Raw genomic sequence first — 24,209 nt, 5'->3', positions numbered from 1 at the left:
CGTTTTATATAACATGACTTTCTTTTGCATTTTTTTTTGTCAAGTAGCTTAATACCAATTTTACTCTTAAGGTGAATTAGTGAAGTACATAGGGTTCGAACTCTGACACATCAATATATAATGTAATATCTCTATTAACTAAACTAAATTCACGAGAATCACAAATCCCTTTCTATTTAACCGATATGACACACTTTGACTTGCATCGATCTTTTACTGTGACAATTTTTTTAATACATTTTTACCATGAAAATTGGTCAATGTGTTTCTTTTTACAAAAATGAAAATAAAGGTTAGCCAAGTTTCGTCATTGTTTTACTGTCATTTTTCCTAAATAAATATTATTCACATAAATTTTAAGTTTTTTGTTTGTGATTTCGTCATCTAAATGCGGCAACGTAATTTGTTCGTCATTATGTGTAGCGTTGTTTGGTTTTTCCCTTCTTAGTACGATATTTGTTTTGTTCAAATTTACATATCAACTTTGACTCAATACAAATTCAACTAATGATGACCATCGACACTATAGATTCGGAGACATGAGTACTCCAATCACTTTAATTTTATCACTAATGTAGGCATTTGCCATATTATACTAATATTAAATTGGTTGATGTAAATTTATTTGCAGATTCATTCTTTTCGATTTAGTGACCTAGAATTGTGTCGTATTCACCTTATATCAATTTGAACGAATAAAGGCCTTATTTTTTTGTCAAAAACAAAAAGCTAACCAAATTTGTCAATTTTTTTTACGTAAAGAATGATCTTTAGACAAAATTTTAAAAATATTGTATTTAAAGGAGGTAACTCTATACTATCCTTGGATGGGGTGGGTAGCTCAAATCATTTGATATTAAGAGTTAAAAGAGTTGAAAATGTAAAAGTTCAGAGGTGTATAGAAACAATGATATCTGTTACCCATAACTTGTATGTGAAGCTACCAATATGAGATTACTTGACCTATGATAATTGGGCCGTTTGAATGTTGGACTTTGGCCAGTCCAGAACAACATTTAACTACATAACTATAATTTAATTTAATACTCTTTAATATGTTTATTTATTGCTGTTAGATAATAAAAGATTTGGAAAAAAATAAGATAGGCTCATTTTCTACTATTTTAGTCCCAAAACTATTATTAATTTTTATTTTTTCAAGAGTATAAATAGTAAAGTATCGTAAATTATAACTTATCTTTTTTTTAACAGCAAATATTATTAATAATAATCAGGTTATAACTTGTCTTCGTAAGAGAAAATAACGGAAGATTAACAACGGATATAGTAGTACTTTTAAAAAAATTTAATGATAAGTATATTGCATGTAAAATACAAGAACTGAGGTTCGAATCCTGATACTCCCACTATTTCACTTTAAAAACTAAAATTCTAATCATTAGATTATCTAAAAAAAATTAATGTTTTTGCTTTCGTAAAGTTTTTATAGTCCATGAAATAAATAATCTTCATTAATTTTTTTTTTTGAATTTGTTGCTTTAGAACTCATGAACCAACATATCAAATTTCACTTAATGAAAATATTCAAAATTTTATCCGTTTTGAAACTACCACGAAAACACGTCCATTCAATTGTAGATAATGTGTGCATGCATGTTAGTGGATCATATTAATTAAGGTGGTGATTTTTGATTTGACTGAAGGGTACTTAAGGTGCGTTTGATCTGACTTAATTTTGACTTATCTTATCTTTAAAGTAAAAGTAGTAGGGCCAAACACCATTTTATTAATTAAGCTCTTAAAATCAAAAAACACTTATTTTTTACGAATAAAAAGTAACTTCAAGATAAGCAAGAAATATCAACCTTAACATGACTTTTTCGGAACTTAACATGGGGTGACAACCTTCGAAACTCGTTGGGTGTAAGATATACAGTTTTCTGTTTCTCTTTATTATTTGTAACTTAATCAAACTATGTGGACATTTCGTATTAATTACTTCTTTTTTATGATATACTGTTATTTCTTTATTTTTTTTCTTTCTCATGAAGTTTATTCTTTGAGGAGTGCTAGCAACACACTCTTTAACAAACACACTCTAACACACTCTCTTCTATTGGTTAAAATTTATATGGGTCCCATAAAAGTTATATGGGTCCACATTTTTTTATGGGACCCATGTGAATTTCAACCAATAAAAGAGAGTGTGTTGGGGTGTGTTTGTTAAAGAGTGTGTTGCTAGAATTATTCTTATTGTTTTTTATTTTCATATAATATAATCCATCCTACCACACATATTGAATATTTTACCTAAGTAATACTGTATTTCCATTTATTTCTTTTTGTTTCATCTCATTGACTTTCTTTTTTTTTGTTTTTGTTTTATTTGACTCCATAAGTTAATATAATCTTTTATATGATAGATTTGTTTAATTTTTAATTTTTCTTAATAAAACATAATGTTTTCATCCTCTCAAAAATTGTTTGTTTTGTACATTACTAACATTAGAAAAAAAAATAAAAAAAAATTAATAGACAAAAAAATTCCATTTATTTATCTACTAAAATAAAAAAAAAATCACCTTATTTTAAAAGACAAAAAATCATTTAACCCTAAAATCAACACATTTATAAAATAATATGCAAACAAATTACCACTTAAATGTATCAATTAAGTTGAAAAGAAATAACAACTTCCAAACAACTTTAACTTTTTTTTTAAGTTCTTATTTTCATCTTTACTTTTAAAGTAACTTCTACATAATAAAAAAGTTGGGCCAAACGCACCATTATTGTCTTATATAATATGACTGATGATCGATGTGTGTGGATCATTTACCCATGTTGTCTAGTTCCTCCCTTTATCTGGGTTAGAACTTAGAAACATGCACATAATTCATTTTTCAATTATATTGTTCGGTATGTTGATCTGGAATACTTTTTTGTCACTTCCTTTTCGTTAGAAAGTTGCCATTTTAGCTAGAATTTCACCCTTGTATTAAAAGTGAATAGAGTATTTAGATTCAAACTCCAACTCTTATAAATAAAATGTGATGTGTCTATCAACTGAATTAAACTCATATGGTGGATTTCACTACTCTGCGTGACCATTTTGTTCAGTTTCCATCTTCAGCAGGTGGCTCTCGTGCACGTCGATCATTTTTACTGCTCATTTGACTTGCTTACGTTTGAGTTGTATGGACGGAGCGAAACCATCGATTGTTCACAGGATCAGCAGATACGCCCCATATTTTGTTGGACAAGATCAAGTTTTTCTCTTTTAGGTGGTTGAAGTTGACGAGTGTTACGTTAGCTTATAACTACCATAGCTGGTGGTCTAGTCCTATGATTTGTTTGGGCTTTGTATGATTTGTTTATGATTTTGTTTCTATGACTCTTTGTAAACTTTTGTAGTCTATCTTGACACGTCTTGTGCTGAGGAGGCTGTTGTGGTAATATTTTTTTAAAAAAAATATATTTATTTCTTAAGAAAAGTATCGTGAGGTGTACTATTTATCACATTTTTGTGTAGTTCACGATTCATAGTATCGTGAGTGTGCTATTAATCACATTTTTATGTAGTTCATGGAGAAAGTAATAAGATTTGTGAATTATTTTTCTTGCTTGTTAGATGAAAATAAGCAAGATCAATAATAGTCTCACCTAACAGATAACGAAAACGCATCTTTTTACCAAATGGTAGATATCATAGAAGTATCAACTCAACACGTTATTATTATATAAGAAAGATCATAGTAATTAACTTAATTAATTAATAATCTCTTTACAAAATTAGTATATATATCACTCGAATTTCCTTTCTAAGTCTCATTATCCGGAGAATTTTATTGCACAAGTAAATGGAGGAACGTTTTTAATAAGTTTGACTTGAGTTTGTCTCCATTTTTCATGGTTATAGAAACTTCTTTTTTATTTTAAAATTTAAGTGTCATTTTCACGTACGGTTCTATATTAATATTTGGCGTTATCTTTACAACTAAACATTGTCTTTAGTTAGTGTTTAACTCATTAATTTCTTTCCCAATCTTCAAGTTTTCAAAGTCTCCCTTTTGTTTTGTATTTGTTTTCCTCTATTGACTTTTGTTCAAATTCAAATATAATACTCCATATGATTCTTTTTATAAGAGATATATGTATTATTAAAGTTAATGTATTTTGTTCATATTATCAATAACACAAATCAATTTGTATTGATGCATACACCTCTTAAAAAAGGATCGAAGATATGTGAAAACATATTGCGTTTCCAATATATTTAATTGGACTACTTTGTAGTGGGTTTGAGTATGCCTTGTAGTTGTACTCAATGCTTTTAAAAAAATTTGCATTTATTTTTCTTTTTTTCCCCTTCTTTTCTTTCTAACCTACCGTAGTTAAATTTTTTAACTATCAATACAATAGTGTTGAAGTATTCCTATGGCTTAGGCCTATTAGACTTACTTTAGGACTAACTCTCAAGTTGATTCGCCGAAAAACCACCACTTTTTATGAAGATAGTATGCTTGTGTGACTCTAAGAATTAACCCTATAAAGTATGGACAATATACGAGTATTGAATACGATACATATTCGATATGGCGATACATTATACACTGAAGATGAATAATCCATTTGGATTGATATATTGATGTTGGCTTGAGTCCTTGGAGTATGCTCCTCTCAAGGTTTCATATTCGATTGGTGCCAATTTCGATGTGCTAGTCCATACAGAGCAAAAAAAATCTCTGGCTTTAAATGGGCCCCCGCAAGTGGACGGTGAAATTGGTCCCCTTGATTAGTCGGTCCTAGGGTCAGATACCGAGTTTTAAAAAAATAAAATAAAATGCATTGAAATGAATATAATGTATTATGTAAAAATCTCCATCCTGTATTATGACTCGTCTATACTAATGGGAATCTTTTTATAATGTGAATCCAAAAATCAATACATCACCAAATACATATGAACCAATTATACCTAAACAACTAAAGATCAATGATAATTCTTGAGTGAAATTTTCTTCATCAGACTGTAGACTATGGCTTCAGGTTACTGGTTAGACTCTTGGCTGCAAACATACGGAGAGAAAAGTTATTTATGTCATGCCACAAATAAATAAATAAACTTTTTTTTTTTATTTTAAAAAATTAGGATTAAATATTTATTTCTAAAAAAATTATTTTTTTGATTTTAAAAGTCCATGTACCCATTTTTCAGCTCCTAAAAATTACGCAACATCATGCATTAAATCTCTAAAGGCGTACAATTTTGTATTTTGTAAGACTTAAAACCAAAAATTAAAATATTTATAGAGACGAAAAATATATTTAACCTCTAAATTTATTAAAAATGGTAATAATAATTACTATAATATAATGATAAAGTTTACTTACTCTAAGAGATCTTTCCAACAAGCATATATGCTTACATCTTCATACATAAAATCTCCCAACATTTCAAAGGTTGTTGAAGTTGAAGAAGGATTAGAACACTCATTTTGGTTTACCTTATTTTCCATCATCCCTTTCACAGCAGAACATTCTGGCGAAACCGAAACCAAATTCGGAAGCAAATTTAAAGAAGAATTTGTAGCATCAAATACTTCATCAACTTTTTGATTCAAGCAACTACTACTATTGCTGCTACCACCATTATTCATACACTGATATCCATTGATTACATCATTCTTCACCTGTGGCACTTCAAAGCCTTGAAAATTTCCATGATAATTTTGAGAAAGAAAATTTGACTGATTATTATTTAATCCTAAAACTTCATTTAGAAAATTTTCTTGTCCAAATGGATTTATAGGAGGAGTAATATTGTTGGCATTAAGGACTTGAATTTGAAGCATGTTTTGAAGTAATTGGAATTTGGCTGCATCTGATTGAAGTTTTAGAGCATTAGTAGTAGTAATGTCTAAAGTGTTTGAAAAGTTATGAAGAACATTTGCAGTAAGAAAGTGTTGAAGATTTGTCATAAGATTGAGATGATCAATTCTTGGACGATGAGTGACTGGATCTAATCCCATTTGAAGAAGCTTTTTCTTTAAATGTGTGTTCCAAAAATTCTTTATTTCATTATCAGTCCTTCCTGGTAGATGACCTGCTATAGCTGACCACCTAATAATAATAATACAAATTATTAAATCATCTGTATTCACATTATTTTTTCATTTATATATAAGAAAATATTCATTTGTTAGGTCGGATAAATGATGTATTTGGTCCATAATATGGTTCTGATACATCAGTTATTCAATAAACCTAAAAACATAAACATTGTTTATATATATATATATATATTTTTGGTCAAGTAGCCTAATGGCTAGAAAAATATTGTTTAAAGGGTCCTGATATCCAGAGTTTGTTGGTTCGATGGTAACTAAAGGAATTTGGGTTATATGCAGTTGAGATTCCTTGCATGCATATATTCGGGATATTGGGGGACCTTTTGATCAAGATCAAATAGTCTAGATTCACAATAAATTTTTTGAATTATTTAAACAAAAATTAAAATCTACATTTTTTTTGGACCGTTACATCTTAATCGAACAACTGTTGATGTCCTGAATATGTGAATGCAGAGAATCTCAACTGTTGGGAGTCCTATTTCTAATTAAAGTCCGATCAATGATTATTTGTTTCGGTGAAAGGTCGAACTATGACACTTCCGATCAACTTGAGCTTTACTAAAGCTCATCAATCAAGAGCCAAACCATGTAGTATTTTAGAAGCAAAAGAGTAATGAAATTGAATGGTAATATTTAATTAGGAGATGAATAAATGACTTACTTATTCCCAAGAACAGCATGTAAATTGATGATGGTTTTCTCATCTTCCTCAGTGAATTTTCCTCTTTTGATATCAGGTCTTAAATAATTAGTCCACCTTAATCTGCAACTCTTGCCACACCTGTTCAATCCAGCTAGCTTTGGAAGTGCTCTCCAACTTCCATGGCCATGTTTCTCAATATGATCCACCAATATTCTATCCTCTTCTGGTGTCCAAGGTCCTTTCTTCAAACCACTTTCATCACAACATGGTGCTCTCCCCATGTTTGAGTGTTGTGAATTGGAGAATGAATTAACTTATGATATACTACTATGTTGGAACTTGGATATTTAGCAGAGGTGCTTTGTTATATATAGTATGGTGATGTTTGAAAATGCCAATGCTATCCTAAGACTTTGTTAAGTTTCATAATGCTATTAATGCACATTTCATATTATATACATTTATAATTATAATTATTAAATCACATTTCACTTATTCATATATTGTGCTAAATATTAGAGTCTCTATCTATTTATCAATAGAGTACAATGAGAAATACTCCCTCAGGCTTTATTTATAGGCAAATTTCTCTTTCATGCTTATTAAAAAAGTTGTTATTTTTACTAAACTATCTCTTACATTATATTAAATTTGCATTGGAATTATATAATTATGTTAAAAAGTAGAGCAATTAATTATGAGTACTTTTGAAAAAATATCATTAAATATAGTTGTTTTTGGTAACTTTTGCTTATATTTATGGCCAAATATTTTTTTTGACTTTTGCTTATAAATAAGGCCGAATGAAGTATTTCTCTAGGCACAAGCCAAAATATTTGTTGTTAGGCACACTCACAAAATATAAAAAAAAATAAAGTAAAAATTGTTAAAATAATATATTTGATTTATGTATGTGTGCTTAAAGCTTGTGCCCAAGCAAGTATTGCTTTGCATATATAAGTGGCCCAGAGATGTACTTAGACCATGTACAATGGGGTTTAAATGAGGTGTTGAATGGGGTGTTGAGAGTGTTGAATGATTGGAGGATGTATGTTGAAGATGATGTGGAGAAGAGAAGAGTCGAAACTTTTCAACTGTGTTGAACCTGACAAAGAGGGACACGTGGCGCGCTTTTTGTGGCTGGAAATTGGCGCGTGAAGTACACGCGCTGCAGGGAGAGTGAGGAGCAGATGGACGGAGAGAGAAAGGATTGAATGGGACAGGTGTTACAATCTGATTGGCTGGACGAATTTTTATCACAATAATATTTTGAACTCAATTATTTCATCGCAAAATATTTTTTTATTTTTTTACCAAAATTCATGATTTTTTTTGTCTATAAATAGAGACTTGGTTCATTTGATTTGGACACAGAATTATTTTTTTGATTTTTTCACTATATTAGTTTTTTTTTTGTGAAATGGATCCCAATAATCATTTCAACTGCCATAATTCTTCTAATTATCTCAAGAATTTATCAAAATCCCAACAATTACGTTGTGTTGCTGTTGGATATAAATTTGGTATTTATCAATTAAATATAATTGGTGGGTCCAACATTTATTTGAAGGTTATATTGTCAAAATAAAACTTTCAAATATTGTGTCGAAGTCTAATTATGTCGAAGCAGAGGAGCGTCTCGAAAGCTTTGAAAGGCACATTTGGGTTTAGTTTTGTCAAGAACCTGTCGAAAGCACAGATCGAGTCGAAGGGCTAGTTGGGTCAGGCCCAAAAAAGAAACAACAACGACCCAATAAGCATTGGCGCGCGCTGAAGGAATGAAAGATGAAAGTGGGGAACGTGGGTCGACGTGGCAAATTGAAGAGCGTCCAGATGATCAAGAAGCAGTTACCACTTTGTTGTAGTATTTATAGCATTTTTCATTCAGAACAAGGGTCACAAAATTTTATACAAAACTCTCTCTGAAATTCTAAGTACTCAGCGTTCGAACGAAAGGAATATCTGAGGAGAAATGTATGTTTTGTGAACCATTTACTTGTAATTGCTTTACTTTCAATGCAATTTACTTTTCAGCAATGTTCTATAGTTTAATTTAAGCGTTTTTCTTAAGAAACTGCTGTTTTCGAGGCGATTCGAACTAGCACTTTCTCTGATTATTTGAAAACGATTTAATTCTTAAGTGTTTGTTTTTCTCTAAAAACGAACATTCAAACATTCTTCTAAATAAACAAAACACAAAATTGTCCTGAGATTTCTAGTTGGTCTCGCGAGTTTAAATACTTAAACTAGCGGTTGTTTACCAAATTTCCACGTAAACAAATTGGCACGCCTAGTGGGACTGGTTTTGTGTTTGTTTAAAATATTTTGTATGCTGTGGAATGAGAAACCTGTTACTTGCTTATAACTGATAGGTTAGGTTAGGTTATGTTTAAAACTACCCAAAGATCTAACTCTAATAGAAATCAAAGTTCTAGCGCAATGAGTAGTGAAGCAAGTTCGAGTGGTGGAGTCGATCCACCTCCACAGAGTTTGGACACGTCTGGTTTGGTAAATGTTCCAATATTTTCCAGTCCAGCAATCTCGAATGTTCATGATGTCATTCCAACTATGCCAATAACAACTATGGCAATCCCGTCCGTGACTGCTGGTCTTGGACGCTCGAAACCACCATAAGGTCATAATTTCATGTATGGGCCTCCCCCTACACTTGGCCTTGGGATGCCAGTTTTCGAATCTGATAGGTACACTTCATCAAGGGTGACTCCCACACCCTTAACTACTGCGTCTGTGTTGTCTCTAAGACAACAAATGGACGAGAGTAATCATGAAATGGTTAATCTCTTGACGCAACAAATTGGTACTGTGTTTAATCCATTGATTCAGAACACCAATGAAAGTTACCAAATGTTAGCATTCCAAATGAGTCGAATTGCTGATTTTTTTGGTACACCCCCTCCACCTCTCAGAGTAAACCCTGTTACACCACAAGTGATATTACCTGCAATGTCTGCAACCCCAGTGCAACAGAGGCCAACTTATGTGGCCAATGAAACAGTTCCAAACCCAACACCTACACCAGTTGCACAAGAGGAAACTTATTACCCTCACGAGGTCAACCAAATTCCTCAAGTGGTAAATCAAAATCCTCCAGTGTTTAACCCAAATCCTCAAGTGGTCCACCAGAACCCTTCAGTGGTAATGGTTAGGAGGAACCAGGATCCTGATGAGGTAGTGTGAGAGGTTCAGAATAATAACTTACTTGGCCAGAATAATTTGGCTAACATGGTCGAAACGATTTTGGCCCAAAATGGCCTAAACACAGGTTGTCGAAGGCCAAATTTTGTTTCTGCCTTCACTGAATATGTGTTGCAAACAGAGTTGCCAAGAGGTTGGAAAGTCCCAAAGTACACTAAGTTTGCTGGGGACACTAGCGAGTCGACTGCAGAACACATTGCTAGGTATTTAGCTGAATCTAGGAATTTGGCAAACAATGAAAATCTGCGAATGAAGTATTTTCCTAATTCGCTTATCAAGAATGCTTTTACTTGGTTCACAACTTTGCCTCCCAATTCGATTCATAGTTGGGCCCAATTGGAAAGAACTTTCCATGAACAATTCTATATGGGTCAGACCAAGATAAGCTTGAAAGAGCTAGCCAGCGTAAAGAGAAAAAACCAAGAGTCAATTGATGACTATTTAAATAGGTTTCGTTTACTGAAATCCAGGTGCTTTACCCAAGTGCCTGAACATGAGTTGGTGGAAATGGCTGCTGGTGGCTTAGACTATTCGATTCGAAAGAAATTGGATACTCAATACCTTCGAGACATGTCACAGTTAGCTGACAGAGTGAGACAAATCGAAAGATTAAAAGCTGAAAAAGCTAGAAATTCTAAGTTTCAAAAAAAGAAAGAAATTGGTTTTGTTGATTCTTATGATAATGAAATTGATTATGAAATTAGTGATGAGTACTTAGAATTTGAAGATAGTGATATTAATGTGGCTGAATTGAAGCTGGGCCTCCTTACACATGTAAGTTGTTAAGGCCGTCGAATGGAAAAAATCCAGTCGAACCAAAAAATGATAAGTTTGTCACAAAAACCTATACCTTCGATATTACGAAATGTGATGAAATTTTTGATTTATTGGTAGCTGATGGCCAAATTGTTGTGCCAAAAGATATGAAAATACCGCCAATAGAACAAAGAAAGAAAAGAGGTTATTGTAAGTTTCATAATTATTTGGGACATAAAACTTATCAATGTGTTGTTTTCAGGGACTTGGTGCAAAAATCGTTGAACGAAGGAAGGCTGAAATATGCTGATAAGGCAAAGCCTCCAATGAAGGTGGATACAGATCCTCTGCCAACTGCTGATGCCACCTATGTCGAAGTGTATGACTGCAACATGGTTGAAATTGCAGAGGCTACTGCTCCGATTGAGGCTGTGCCTAAAGAAGAGTATGAAAAGAGGGTGCGTGAAGTGTACCCCAATGCTGAGGAAGAACTAGTGGACTTCCTAAATAGGTGCAAGCTAAAAAACTCTGAGGTGATGCTTTGCCCTAGATGCAGTGCTGTGTGCGACAAAGAGGCCACTGCAGGCCTTCAAAATGTTGTGCCTTATGCTGAAAACAAGAGAAAATGGCCAAAAGCTAGGCCAAACCAAAAAGCTTGGCCCTACAAAGGAGCCAATTGGGGAAAGCCCATTACTAAAGGTCTTTCGATCCAGCAAAGGCTAGGGCCCCAAAACACTTTCAAACCATCTGGGAGAGCACCCATTAACCAATGGGTAAGTGGGCAGTATGTGATTTTCAATCGGAGAATGATGGAAAATGGAAGTTCTAGCAATGTAAATGTGAACATTGTGTCTGAACCTAAGGGTTCAAAAGTGGTAGCTGGAAAGGAAACAGTGAATGCTGCCACAGAAGTCAACAAGTACTCTTATAGAAACAACTATAAGGGAAAAATCCTATGACTCGCACTCAGTGGCGAAGGTTTCAGAGGAAAAAGAAGTTGGCAGGAAAGGATGCTGAGGCTGGGGGCAAGACTGTTGTGGCCCAGAAAGCTGAAATGGCCAAAAGGCCAGTGAAAGAAAGGCTGTCCATAGTATTGGAAGAGCCAACAGTTGAAGTTGCCAAAGAAGTGGTAGAAGGTGAGGATGACATGGATGATGATGATCTCTTGGATGAGGGATCAGATTTCGACGTGATGGTTAATGTGGTGTCTATCTTGCCTTTAGAATATGATGTGCCTACAGAAGTCAACGAGTTAGAAGAGGACTTCGAGGCTCTCGATTTGGCTGACCACAAGCCAATGTGTTACTATGTTATGCAAAATGGTTGTGGCGAAGAACAAAAAGCTGTCTTCAAGAAGCCAGATTTGGGAATGCAGAACCACTTGAAAGCTCTATTTATCAGAGCAAAAGTGAATAATGTGGGGATAAACAAGGTTTTAGTTGATGGTGGAGCTGTAGTGAACATCATGCCCCATTTCATGCTGAAGAAATTAGGTCTTTATGACACAGACCTTCATTCCTACAACGTGGTACTGGCCAATTATGAAGGCAAAAACGGTCATTCCCTGGGGGCAGTGCAATTAGAAGTGTGTGTTGGTAGCACAGTTCGAAAGACCCTGTTTATGGTCATTGCTGCTAAACCCAATTACAATTTGCTATTGGGAAGGGAATGGATTCATGGTGTTGGGGCTGTTCCCTCAACCATGCATCAGAGATTAATCATCTGGAGAGAAGATGGTTTAGTCGAAAATGTAGAGGCAGACCAGAGTGCATATGTTTCAGAGACAGGCACTGTGACTTTACAGAACTTTGACAAGAACCTGGCTTCAATTGCTCCTTGTGGTGAGCAAGATGTTGCCTTCGATCCAAATGAAGTGGTGTCAAAGAATGTATACCACTCAGTCAAACTGCATCCAACCCATGGTTTTTGTTGGGAAAGGGAAGACATAGAGAAGCCCTTATCTGAGGATGCTCACCCACCAGCTTCTAGGTGGGTCAATTTCAACGAGTATGATGATTAAGTCCCTAGCATGGGATCGAATTACGGCTTATGCAGCCGAGAATAAAATCAAAATGGCTCTCGAGGCCATTAGTTCACAAGAAGATATGGCTGTCGAAGCCAATGTTAACTTAGAAGATGAACTGGCCTTGGAGGCTAGTGACGTGAATAATGGCGGAAAACGAAGGTTAGATTGCATCTATGATGATGAACCATTGGGTTTTGAAAAAGATCCACACAGTTCGATTCAGAGAATGCAAGCTCAAGATCCTTTGCAAGAAGTTGATATTGGAGATGGCTCTGTTAAAAAGCCAACTTATATTAGTGCCAATATTGACCCAAGCTTAAGAGAAAGAATGGTTGAATTGCTTAAGAGCTACAAAGATTGCTTTGCATGGGACTATAATGAAATGCCTGGGCTAAGCAGAAATTTGGTAGAACATAGGCTACCTCTTCGACCAGATAAGAAACCTGTGAAGCAGCTTCCAAGGAGGTTTGCGCCAGAAATCATGACAAAGATCAAGGCAGAAATTGAAAGGCTGCTCAAGTGCAAGTTCATTCGAACAGCCAGGTATGTAGAATGGTTAGCCAATATTGTTCCTGTCATTAAGAAAAATGGATCACTTAGGGTTTGTATAGACTTTAGGGATTTGAATAATGCTACACCAAAAGATGAATATTCTATGCCTGTAGCAGAAATGTTAGTTGATTCAGCAGCAGAACATAAGTATTTAAGCATGTTAGATGACTACTCAGGCTATAATCAAATTTTTATTGATGAGGACGATGTGCCAAAAACTGCATTTCGTTGCCCTGGTGCCTTAAGCACTTATGAATGGGTAGTAATGCCTTTTGGTTTGAAAAATGCTGGAGCAACATACCAAAGAGCCATGAACTTAATTTTTCATTATTTTATCGAAATATTTATGCAAGTGTATATTGATGACATTGTTGTGAAATCCTCTTCTCAGGATGAACACATAGATCATCTTAGAAAATCATTCGAAAGAATGAGAAAATGTGGATTAAAAATGAATCCACTAAAATGTGCTTTTTGTGTACATGCAGGAGATTTCCTTGGTTTTGTTGTGCATAAAAAGGGCATAGAAATTAACCAAAACAAGACAAAAGCTATCATGGAGACAAAGCCTCCAAGAACAAAGAAACAGCTTCAATCTTTGCTAGGAAAAATCAATTTCTTGAGAAGGTTTATATCAAACCTAAGTGGTAAAGCTCAACCATTTTCTCCATTGTTAAGGCTCAAGAAAGACGACGTATTCGAATGGGGAACAGAACAACAAAAGGCATTTGATGAGATTAAGGCATATTTGTCGAAGCCTCCAACTTTAATGCCTCCCATTCGAAATAAAGCAATGAAGTTGTATATTGCAGCATCAGATTCAACTATTGGAAGCATGCTCGCGCAAGAGGATGAAAATGGCGTAGAAAAGGATATTTACTACCTAAGTAGGATTCTAAATGATGCTGAAACTAGATATAGTTCAATTGAAAAGCTTTGTCTATGTTTGTATTTTTCTTGTACCAAACTTAAGCAATATATCAAGCCAGTTTATGTTTATTCTCACTTTGATATCATTAAGCATATGTTATTAAAACCAATTTTGCATAGTCGAATTGGAAAGTGGGCTTTGGCTTTGACTGAATACTCATTGACTTACCAGCCTTTGAGGGCTGTCAATGGCCAAATAGTTGCTGACTTCCTTGTTGATCATTCAGTAGCCGAAATTACGATAATATATGTAGATTCTGAGCCTTGGACTTTATACTTTGATGGCTCGAGACATAAACATGGTACAGGAATTGGAATCTTAATTATTTCTCATTTAAGAATTCCAACAAAGTTTAAGTACAAGATTAACGGGACTTGCTCCAATAATGAAGCCGAGTACGAGGCTTTAATTGCAGGCCTAAAGATTCTTTTAGACTTGGGGGCAAGACACGTTAAAATCAGAGGATATTCTGAGTTAGTAATAAAGCATTTAACAAAGGAGTATACATGCATTCAAGAGCATTTGATGAAATACTTTGTTATCGCTTTCTCCTTACTAAAACGTTTCGATGCATTTGATATTCAACATGTACCTCGGGTCGAGAACCAGGAAGCAAACGATTTAGCTCAAATTGCTTCTGGTTACAAGCTAACAAGAGAAAAATTAGAGGAATTAGCTGAGATCAAAGAAAAGCTAATCACATGTGAAGCACTGCCCCATGTATCGACAGCATCGGAACAGCTAGGGGCAAACGAACGAAGTGTCGAAACCAATTCTGAAATGGTAGACGCACACTTTTAGGAGGTGATGACAGAAATCTTCGTCATCGATAACTTGACTGACAATGATTGGAGACAACCCATTGTTAGTTACTTAGAAAATCCAATAGGTGTAACTGAAAGAAAGGTTAAATATAGAGCCTTAAGTTACACAATCATTGGAAATGAGTTATTTAAGAAAACACCTGAAGGGGTTTTGTTGAAATGCCTTAGTGAAAGCGAGGCATATGTGGCAATTTCCAACGCCCATAGTGGGGCTTGTGGTGCTCATCAAGCAGGCCACAAAATGAAATGGCTTTTGTTTCGACAAGGGCTATATTGGCCTTCTATACTTAAGGATTGCATAGAATATGCAAAAGGGTGTCAAGAGTGTCAAAAACATGCAGGGATACAACATGTTCCAGCGAGTGAGTTGCACTCGATTGTTAAACCTTTGCCTTTTAGAGGCTGGGCCTTAGATTTAATTGGTGAGATTAGGCCAGCTTCATCAAAGAATCAACGTTATATATTGGTTGGAATCGACTATTTCACCAAATGGATAGAGGCTATAGCTCTAACAAATGTGGATCAAGAGGCTGTGATCAATTTTGTCCAAAACCATATTATTTATAGGTTTGGGCTACCTGAAACGATCACTACAGACCAAGGGACAGTGTTTGTTGGTCGGAAAATGCAAGATTTTGCTGAACACGCAAGTTTCAAATTAATAACCTCGACGCCTTACTATGCTCAAGCAAATGGACAAGTTGAAGCAGCTAATAAGGTCATAATTGGTTTAATTAAGAGACACATTGCTCAAAAACCAAAGAATTGGCATAAGACTTTAGATCAAGTCCTATGGGCATGCAGAAATTCTCCTAAGGAATCAACAGGTTCGACGCCTTTTCGACTAACTTATGGTCATGATGCTGTGTTGCCTGTTGAAATAACGATGCAATCAATTCGAGTGCAAAGGCAACTGGAATTACCTCCTGACCATTATTGGAATTTAATGTTAGACGAGTTAGTAGATGTGGATGAGGAGAGGTTGCAAGCGTTGGATGCTTTAATTCGACAAAAAGAAAGAATTGCCAAAGCCTACAACAAGAAAGTTAAACCTAAAACCTTTAACTTGGGGGATTTGGTATGGAAAGTTATCCTTCCCATGGATAGAAGAGATAGAGTCTTTGGGAAATGGTCACCTAACTGGGAAGGACCATTCAAGATTTCTCAGGTGCTATCCAATGGGGCGTACGAGATTGAAGAATTAACTCCTGAAAAACGTTCAGTCAACATGAATGGCAAATATTTGAAGAAATACAAGCCAATGTTGCAAGAAATATGCATAAAAAATGAATAACGCAAGGATTTAAAAGATTGCGAAATGGTAAAAGAAATTGCCAAGAAAAAGAAAATTTTATTCATTAAAATCAACATTACAACCAATCATTCAAGAATGTTCAAGAAAGTACAAAAATGGTTGAATGTTGAAGGGTAACCACTTAGGGTTTACTGATCGCTGTCGTATGCGGTCAAAAATAATTGAATTTTGTAAAATGTAGTACAAGGTAAGTTAACCTTGGTCGTCTCACAAGGACTCTTAAAATCAGTTTATCAATATTATAATCAAGTAAGAATTGTAAAAAAAAGGGGTTTAGGTTTGGTTTCAATGATTAGAAACGAAGAAAGTAAGTTGATTTAGAAACAGTTGTGAGAAACAGATTAATCTACTGCTCGGAGATTTCAGACTTATCATCGATCGTTATATTATCAGTCCCTAAGCGGATTTAATTCTCTTTTGATTATAGAAACGATTAACAAGCGTATTCGATTCTATATGAATTATATTCCTTTTGTTAGATACCGAATTAAGCAAACGGTATACCGAATTAAGCAAACGGTTAAGAACACGTGAATTAACGAATAAGCTAAGTTAAACACGATTACCTTAAGAAATAGAAATCAATCAAAACTAACAATCATGTATATGAAACTTGAATTAAGCAAACAAGAACAAGAACATAATTGAAAAGAATTAAATAAAACTGAATAATATAAATAACCTCAAGGTCTTGGAGAAATCCCCTTACAGCAGATCAACCCTAGTGGTTTAGCAAGCCATAGAATACTAGAGGCTACAAGAGTTTCTCAAAAACTGGAATGAATAAAATATGAGAGACTAAGGCTCTATTTATAGGCTTTTTCGACTTAATTTCTAAGCAGCATCGTGGTGCGTTGGATTGATCGTGGCGCGATGGGATGGCTGCTTGGTCCTCAAGATTTGCAGATTCTGTGCAGATTTTTTCCATTCTCATCGTGGTACGATATAACCCATCGTGGCACGACGTAAACTTCGGAATTTGAATTTCGCTCCAACATCAAAGTTGTATCTATTTGTCTTAGCTTTCCAACGCATGCTCGCAAGCCTCAATCCGATACTCGTAGCTCCAGTTATGGCCTGCAGAGTGAGAAGAGGTCAAACTGCTGTTTATTTATGAAATAAGTGTGAAAACAAAATAAAAGCAAAACTATCCTAAACTTAGGAAACTCATTGAAAACGCTAGAAATAAGTGGAGAAATCATATAAATTTCGTATCATAAGATAGAAGAAAGTGCATTATAAATACACTGATCATTTACCCTGAACTTGAGCTCCTCTATCCTTCGAATCAGAACTGGAGAGTTCTGAAACCTGAGATTCTTCTTTCTCTGAAGAAGGAGTTCCTGGGTATTCTTCGTCAGGCTCCCAGGTGCTGAGAAACTCAATGTAATCCTCATCTTCGTCATCTGAGCTGGAGCTTGAGGAATCAGAAGACAGAATAATCGTTTCTATCTCTTTACCTTTTGCCCTTCTAGGGCAAAGAATTTTGGTGCGTGGAGGCTTGAAAGCTGGTCTCTTGGTTCTTCCCCTTCCAAGAGGACGTTGAATGCTTGAATCTTGGGTGGAAGAAGACGGGTTTTTCTTGTTATCCATCCTTTTTCAAAGAAATATTGATACGTTGGTATGTGATGGGCGATGAGAAGAAAGAGTCTTAAGTGCAGTTATTTATAGAGGAGTTCAGTATGCGTTTAATGCTCATGTGGTTACAACTAACCATGGTCAGTTTCATAGGGAAATGTCGTTTTAATAAATGCCCAAAGTTGTGTAATCAGTTATGTTGACCGCTTTGGAAACTTGTTTGCTTTATCCTTTACAGAATGACATTAATTAGACTTGGGATAATAACCAAAAGAGGGAAAGCAAATAATGACGGAACTTGAGAATAAACACTTAGGCAAAATATAAAACATGCGACATTTAAAACCAAAAGTAGGCATACATTAAAGGAGCATGCCTGAAATTGTTCGACAATACCAAATGTTTAAACAATTTACAAAAGAAACGTCGAAGAGTTAATAATGGCAAATTACAAAGTCCTAAGGTTGTTGTTGAGATGGCGAGGGAGGCTTTCGATTAGCTGCTTGAAATTGATAATATTGGTTTCGAATGGAAACCAACTTGCGCTGCAACATTTCTTTCTCGCTGGTAAGGCGTTCAACCCGTTTTTGAACAGCTAAGCCATCACTGTAGAGCTGGATTCCCTCATGTGCTAGCTCATCAACCTTAGCCCTTTGCGCTTCGACAGCCACTGCAGCAAGTTTCTCCATCTTGATCCCCTCTTGTCGAATTTTCTCTTGCAGCGCCTCAATCTCAGATTGCCATTGGGCAATGTTGTTCTCGCAGGTTACAAGCTGTTCAAGAGCCTCAGAAGAAGCGGCTTTAATCCTCGTAACTTCTGCATTACAACTTGATGCCTGTTCGAAATGGTGTTGTTGTGCAGAAAGCTGAGATGTTAAAAGTTCATTAGTTCTGGCCAAGAGTTGGGTCTGGCTAACAAATTGTTCCAAGTAGGCTTCAGCTTGAGTAACCAAGAGGAACATGGCTTCATTAGTCATTGGATTTTGAAGCTTGTGGAAAAGGGCTTTAATGTTGTAATATATGGAAGAGTCACGTTCAAGTAAGCCCAACATGTCCCCATTAAGAATTTCTCGCCTAAACCTGATTTCATGCCCAAATTGCTCTTGCTCGAGCAAGTCCTCCTTGTCCTCAGCAGTAGAACTAGAGGCACCATGGCTTGAAAGAAGTTTATTAAGTGCGTCTGCTGGAGTTAAATCCTTCAATTCCTTAGCCAGTTCAGCTGGCAAGACAACAGTAGGAGGTGGTTTCGAAACAGAGGTACCTTCCTCATCAAACGAATCTCCAGTGTGGGAGTCGCTATCATCAGAGTCAAAGGTATTAGCATTCATCGAGCCAGAACCATGGCTTGGCCCACTTGGTTGGGGTTGATTGGTAGCAGAATGCTCACCATCGAATGATGGTCTCTGCTTAGGGGAAAGGTTGGCAGCATGATCAGCTTGAGCATTAGTTGGAGGTTCATTGGTGATACACCTAAAAATATGCTATTTATTTAGTTAATTTACTATTATATTTTATATGTTTTTATTTCGATTCCGAAGTTTTATTATATAAATAGTTACTTATTTCTCATATTTTAAATAAACAGATAAAATATGTGCGAGTTGAAGAAAGGAGCGAAAACGGACCGAAAAGGAGCAAAAAGGGAAAAAAAGGCCACACATGTGCAGCCAATTGGGCCACACATGTGCAGCCCACAAATGCTCGCCAGCTACAACCAAGTGGCGACCGCCAACAAGGCCATAATGGCGCCCGCCAGCTGCAACCAAGTGGCCCTCGCCACTCCCTTAAAATCATGGCCATCCAGTTAATCAAACGGCTAGGCGAGATTTTCACAAAAGTCCCACATCGGCCAATTTCATGTTTTTCCTCCTTGTATTTTAGTATAAATAGGCTAGTTCTCTTCACTCAAAAAAAAATAACACTTGACTTGGAGAATTGAGAACTAGGCTTAGTACCACAAGGTTTTCTTCTCTAAAGTTGAGAGTTTAGTATTATTTTATTCTCCGTTGAGAATAAAATAAGTTTTTTTTATTTTCCTGCCGTTACGCTGTCGGAGTCCGTACTCGAGATTCCTTTTGTAATTTCAGGTTCTTATTTTATTTATGTCCTTATTTATTTCTTGTCTTTATTTTATTGCTTTTATTTTATGCTTTTAATTTCTGTTTTTATTTTTATTATGTCTTTTTATTTATTTGCTTATTTTATTTTTATGTCTTTAGTTTTAGTTATGTCTAGCTAAATTTAGCGTTGCTAGGATGTGTAGTTAGTAGCTAATAGGGGTTCGGTAGTTAATTCGTGCTTAATAGTTTTCAACCACCAGTTTTAAATAAATACGTTTTCAAATAATTTGTCACGAGAGTGAGGATTGTTTTAAAGGCAATAAACCAACATTGACGAGAGTTGAGGTTTAGGGTCGGATAGTTAAAACTGACCGTTAGTTCTAAAGTCCGCGAGAGCTATTTAGGATTAATGAGTTTTATATTGATTTTCAAAGGTACTTATATAGGTAAGTGAGTGTGTGAGAGCTGAGCATTTATTTTATCTAAGTATAACGCTAGTCAAGATTTGCGAGAGCTGAGATTAGTGTTTTTAAATCAAATATAATTCTTGAAAACTGGCGACTGTTTTATTTTCCTAAGCAGTTTTTAATTAAACGTTGACTATAATTCGTCACGAGAGTGAGAATTAATTAAAGTAAAAATCAATAGAGCGAGAGCGTGAGATTTCTACTAGATAGTAAAAACTGAACATTAAATCTAATTCGCAACGAGAGTTGGGATTAGAGTTAATTAAATTATATTGTTTTTCAAAGAGTATTTTATTAGCGGGTGTGAGGACGAGAGTTAAGCACCACCTTTATAATTTATAATACTAGTCAAGATTTGCGAGAGCTGAGATTGGTATTTTTAAAACAATATAGTTTCGAAAATTTAACAGTTAAGCCTAGCGCGAATTAAGCATTGAACCCTCTGAAGCAACTAATAGCACGTCCTAGCAATATTTTATTTACATATAAAAAAAATCTAAAAAATATTTACTTTTCTTATTTTAATTATTCAATTAATCAAAATCCTTCTAATCATTAGCCTTAGATTTACAAAGCAACACTAGAATACGGTAGGTCGATTATTGGTCCTTTGGGTTCGATATCTTTTAAAACTACACGACACGACTGTATACTTGCGGTCATTGTCGCGTCACACGATCAAGTTTTTGGCGCCGTTGCCGGGGATCAATTTAGTCGATATCGTAACTCCGGTGTTACACCGTAGAGACTAAGGCAAAATTTTATTTTTATTTTACCCCGATTAGTTCGTTTGTTGCATGCCAAGCACTCGCTCTAGAGGCGAAAGATTGGTGCAACTAGTTAGCGAACCCGAACGTCTTTTAAGACGTAGAAATTTAGAAAATCAATTAGAGATTCCTCTTCCTGATATAGTTAACGAACCAGATATGGCTGAAGGACCGCAAAACCGTCCACTTAAGTCATACGCTATTCCTTCGCAAGCTGAACCTCACAATAGCATCGCTGCCCCCGCTATTGAAGCAAATAACTTTGAGCTTAAACCTTCATTGTTGTCAGCCGTACAACAAAACCAATTCTCCGGAAACCCCACGAACGACCCCAATTTACATTTATCTATATTTTTGCAATATGCGGATACAGTAAAAGCAAATGGTGTCAGTCCCGAAGCTATAAGACTTCGCTTATTCCCATTCTCATTAAGAGATAAAGCTAGAGCCTGGCTCCAGTCTTTACCATCCAACTCAGTCGCAACATGGGACGAGTTGAAGAAAGTCTTTTTAGCAAGATATTTCCCGCCTAGCAAAACTGCTATGCTAAGAGCCCAAATCAATGGGTTTAGACAAAGAGACAACGAATCTCTTTTCGAAGCATGGGAAAGATACAAAGAAATGATTAGGATATGTCCTCATCATGGGCTCGAAAATTGGCTAATTATCCACACCTTTTACAATGGTCTCTTGTATAATACAAGAATGACAATAGACGCCGCAGCTGGTGGCGCACTTATGGATAAACCATACAACCAAGCCTATCAGCTTATCGAGAGCATGGCTCAGAACCATTATCAGTGGGGAAACGAGAGAACAACAGTAGAGAAACCTCAAACGAAAGGTGGAATGTACGAAATCAGCAACATGGACCACATCAACGCCAAGTTAGATGCCTTAACTCAAAAGATAGAGAGTCTAACCAACGCACCCAAAGCCACCGTGGCTGCAACAATACAAAATTGTGAGTTGTGCGGAGCTCAAAGTCATACTATCGCTGAATGTCGACTTCTAACCGAAGCTCTCACCGACCAAGTAAATTACACTCAAGGGAACTCTTACAACCAAAACCAGAAAAATCACCCGTACCTTTCGTACAATAGCAACAACGCTTTATATGCACCTGGCCAAGCACCTACTCCTTCGCCACCAGGATTCCAAAAACCTGCTCAAAATGCTCCTATGAAGTCAAACCTTGAATTGATGATGGAGAACTTCATAGCCCTACAAACTCAAACTAACAAGGAATTCCTAAATCAAAACATACACACTAATGAGCAAATTAAGCAATTAACAAGCAGGCTAGAACTCTTGACCACTCACAATAAGATGTTAGAAACACAAATCGCACAAGTGGCACAACAACAAGCATCTACCTCTGCTCCTGCAGGCATATTTCCTGGCCAGCCTCAGCCAAACCCTAGGGGACATGTGAATGCTGTTATATTACAAAGTGGGACACAATACGATGGACCGGCTGAACCTAGAACTAAAAATCCTGCCATGCAACCCAATTCTGATAAGACAACCGAGAAGGAGAGTGAACCAAAAGAAAAGGAGGATAGTGGAGAGGAAACCAAAGAGAACGAGAAACCTTACGTTCCTCCCCCACCATATAAACCACCCATCCCGTATCCTCAAAGATTAGTACAATCCAAAAACGTAGGGCAGTTTAAGAAATTTGTAGAGCTTCTACAAAAACTAAACATCACAATACCTTTTACGGAAGCTATCACACAAATGCCCTCGTACGCTAAGTTTCTTAAAGATATCTTAACTAATAAGAAAAAGATCGAGGAAGAAGAAACCGTTATGCTTACTGCCGAGTGTAGCTCCATACTTCAAAATAATATGCCTCCTAAGCTAAAAGACCCAGGAAGTTTTTCCATACCATGTGTCATTGGAAAACATGTCATAGATAGAGCACTATGCGATTTAGGAGCCAGTATAAGCTTAATGCCTATGCCCATATATGAAAAACTTAAGTTAGGAGAATTGAGACCAACTAAAATGTCAATACAATTCGCTGACCGTTCTGTCAAATACCCCCTAGGTATACTAGAAAACGTGCCAGTACGTATAGGTCAATTCTTTATCCCAACTGATTTTATAGTCATGGACATTAGGGAAGATTCCAATACACCCATAATTTTAGGAAGGCCATTCTTAGCAACCGCCGGTGCCATAATAGATGTGAAAAAAGGAAAGCTCACCTTTGAAGTAGGTGAAGAAAAAGTTGAATTTATCTTAACACAATTCATGAACGCATCGGCCATTGAAGATAGTTGCTATATGTTAGACGTCGTCAAAGACCGTAGAGAAGAGATGGAGAAAGATAAAACCAAAAATTCTGAAATTCTAAAAACTCTCATCCCTCCGACTCATAAAAATGGTAATGACGACCTAGCTAAATGTTTAAAGAAAAGCTCTTCCTATAGACTCGATATAGCTGAATCAAATGTCGATAATACACCCTTTAAACGAGTACCTCCCGACATACTAAAAGCCCACCCAGAAAGTAATATCTTCCAAAATAAAACATCTCTGTTTGCCTCCAAGAAAAAGAAAGGAAAAAGGAAAACACCTATGAGATGGATTGACATGTTCAAATGGAGACCTAAGGATGTTGGGCAATATTTTAAAAACGTGAGTTTGGAAGAGGCACCATACTAATTTAAAGGGTTAAGAAGTCGAGCTAACCGACGTTAAACAAAGCACTGCATGGGAGGCAACCCATGAGTTTTCTTTAATTCTTGTTTAATTTTTGCTTTCTTTTATTTTTGATTTTTTTTTATGACTATCTCTGATGATCCTGTGACTAATAGAGCTCCCACGCACATTTCTCCAAATGTTGCTGCTGGTGGGGGCGCAAGCATTGTTCCACCTGCACACACTACACATTTTTCTAACACTTTTGCAGGTAGTTCCTCCTCATCAAGGCAAAGCACTATCGATGATGTACTCCATGAGATACGCGCC

At 35.7% G+C, this 24,209-nt stretch overlaps 2 protein-coding genes and 1 non-coding gene across 3 annotated transcripts; 1 reads left to right on the top strand and 2 right to left on the bottom strand.

The window, feature by feature from the left end:
* Positions 1–4,809: 4,809 nt before the first annotated feature.
* On the bottom strand, positions 4,810–7,095 carry LOC123913350 (transcription factor MYB53-like). The gene is made up of 3 exons (XM_045964066.1): positions 6,757–7,095; positions 5,356–6,084; positions 4,810–5,030 (listed from the first exon to the last, which is right to left on the bottom strand). Exons 1-3 carry the CDS (start codon positions 7,017–7,019, stop codon positions 5,012–5,014), a joined length of 1,011 nt encoding a protein of 336 aa, XP_045820022.1. The 5' UTR covers positions 7,020–7,095; the 3' UTR covers positions 4,810–5,011.
* Positions 7,096–21,260: 14,165 nt separating this feature from the next.
* On the top strand, positions 21,261–23,903 carry LOC123914871. Its single transcript, XM_045966034.1, has one exon. It carries the CDS (start codon positions 21,261–21,263, stop codon positions 23,901–23,903), a length of 2,643 nt encoding a protein of 880 aa, XP_045821990.1.
* On the bottom strand, positions 21,774–21,880 carry LOC123919179. The gene has a single exon (XR_006813092.1). It is a non-coding gene; the product is annotated as a small nucleolar RNA R71 (small nucleolar RNA).
* Positions 23,904–24,209: the final 306 nt, after the last annotated feature.

The sequence above is a fragment of the Trifolium pratense genome, linkage group LG3 (assembly GCF_020283565.1).
Source record: "Trifolium pratense cultivar HEN17-A07 linkage group LG3, ARS_RC_1.1, whole genome shotgun sequence".
Lineage (NCBI taxonomy): Eukaryota > Viridiplantae > Streptophyta > Magnoliopsida > Fabales > Fabaceae > Trifolium > Trifolium pratense.
This window is presented reverse-complemented; position numbering and strand designations above follow the sequence as displayed.

Excerpts from the sequence above, each read along its gene's own strand:
- LOC123913350 (XM_045964066.1), bottom strand. The coding sequence starts at position 7,019 with ATGGGGAGAGCACCATGTTGTGATGAAAGTGGTTTGAAGAAAGGACCT. Across the intron at positions 6,085-6,756 it reads CATGCTGTTCTTGGGAATAA|GTGGTCAGCTATAGCAGGTC; the intron begins GTAAGTCATTTA and ends TATTATTATTAG.
- LOC123914871 (XM_045966034.1), top strand. The coding sequence starts at position 21,261 with ATGCCAAGCACTCGCTCTAGAGGCGAAAGATTGGTGCAACTAGTTAGC.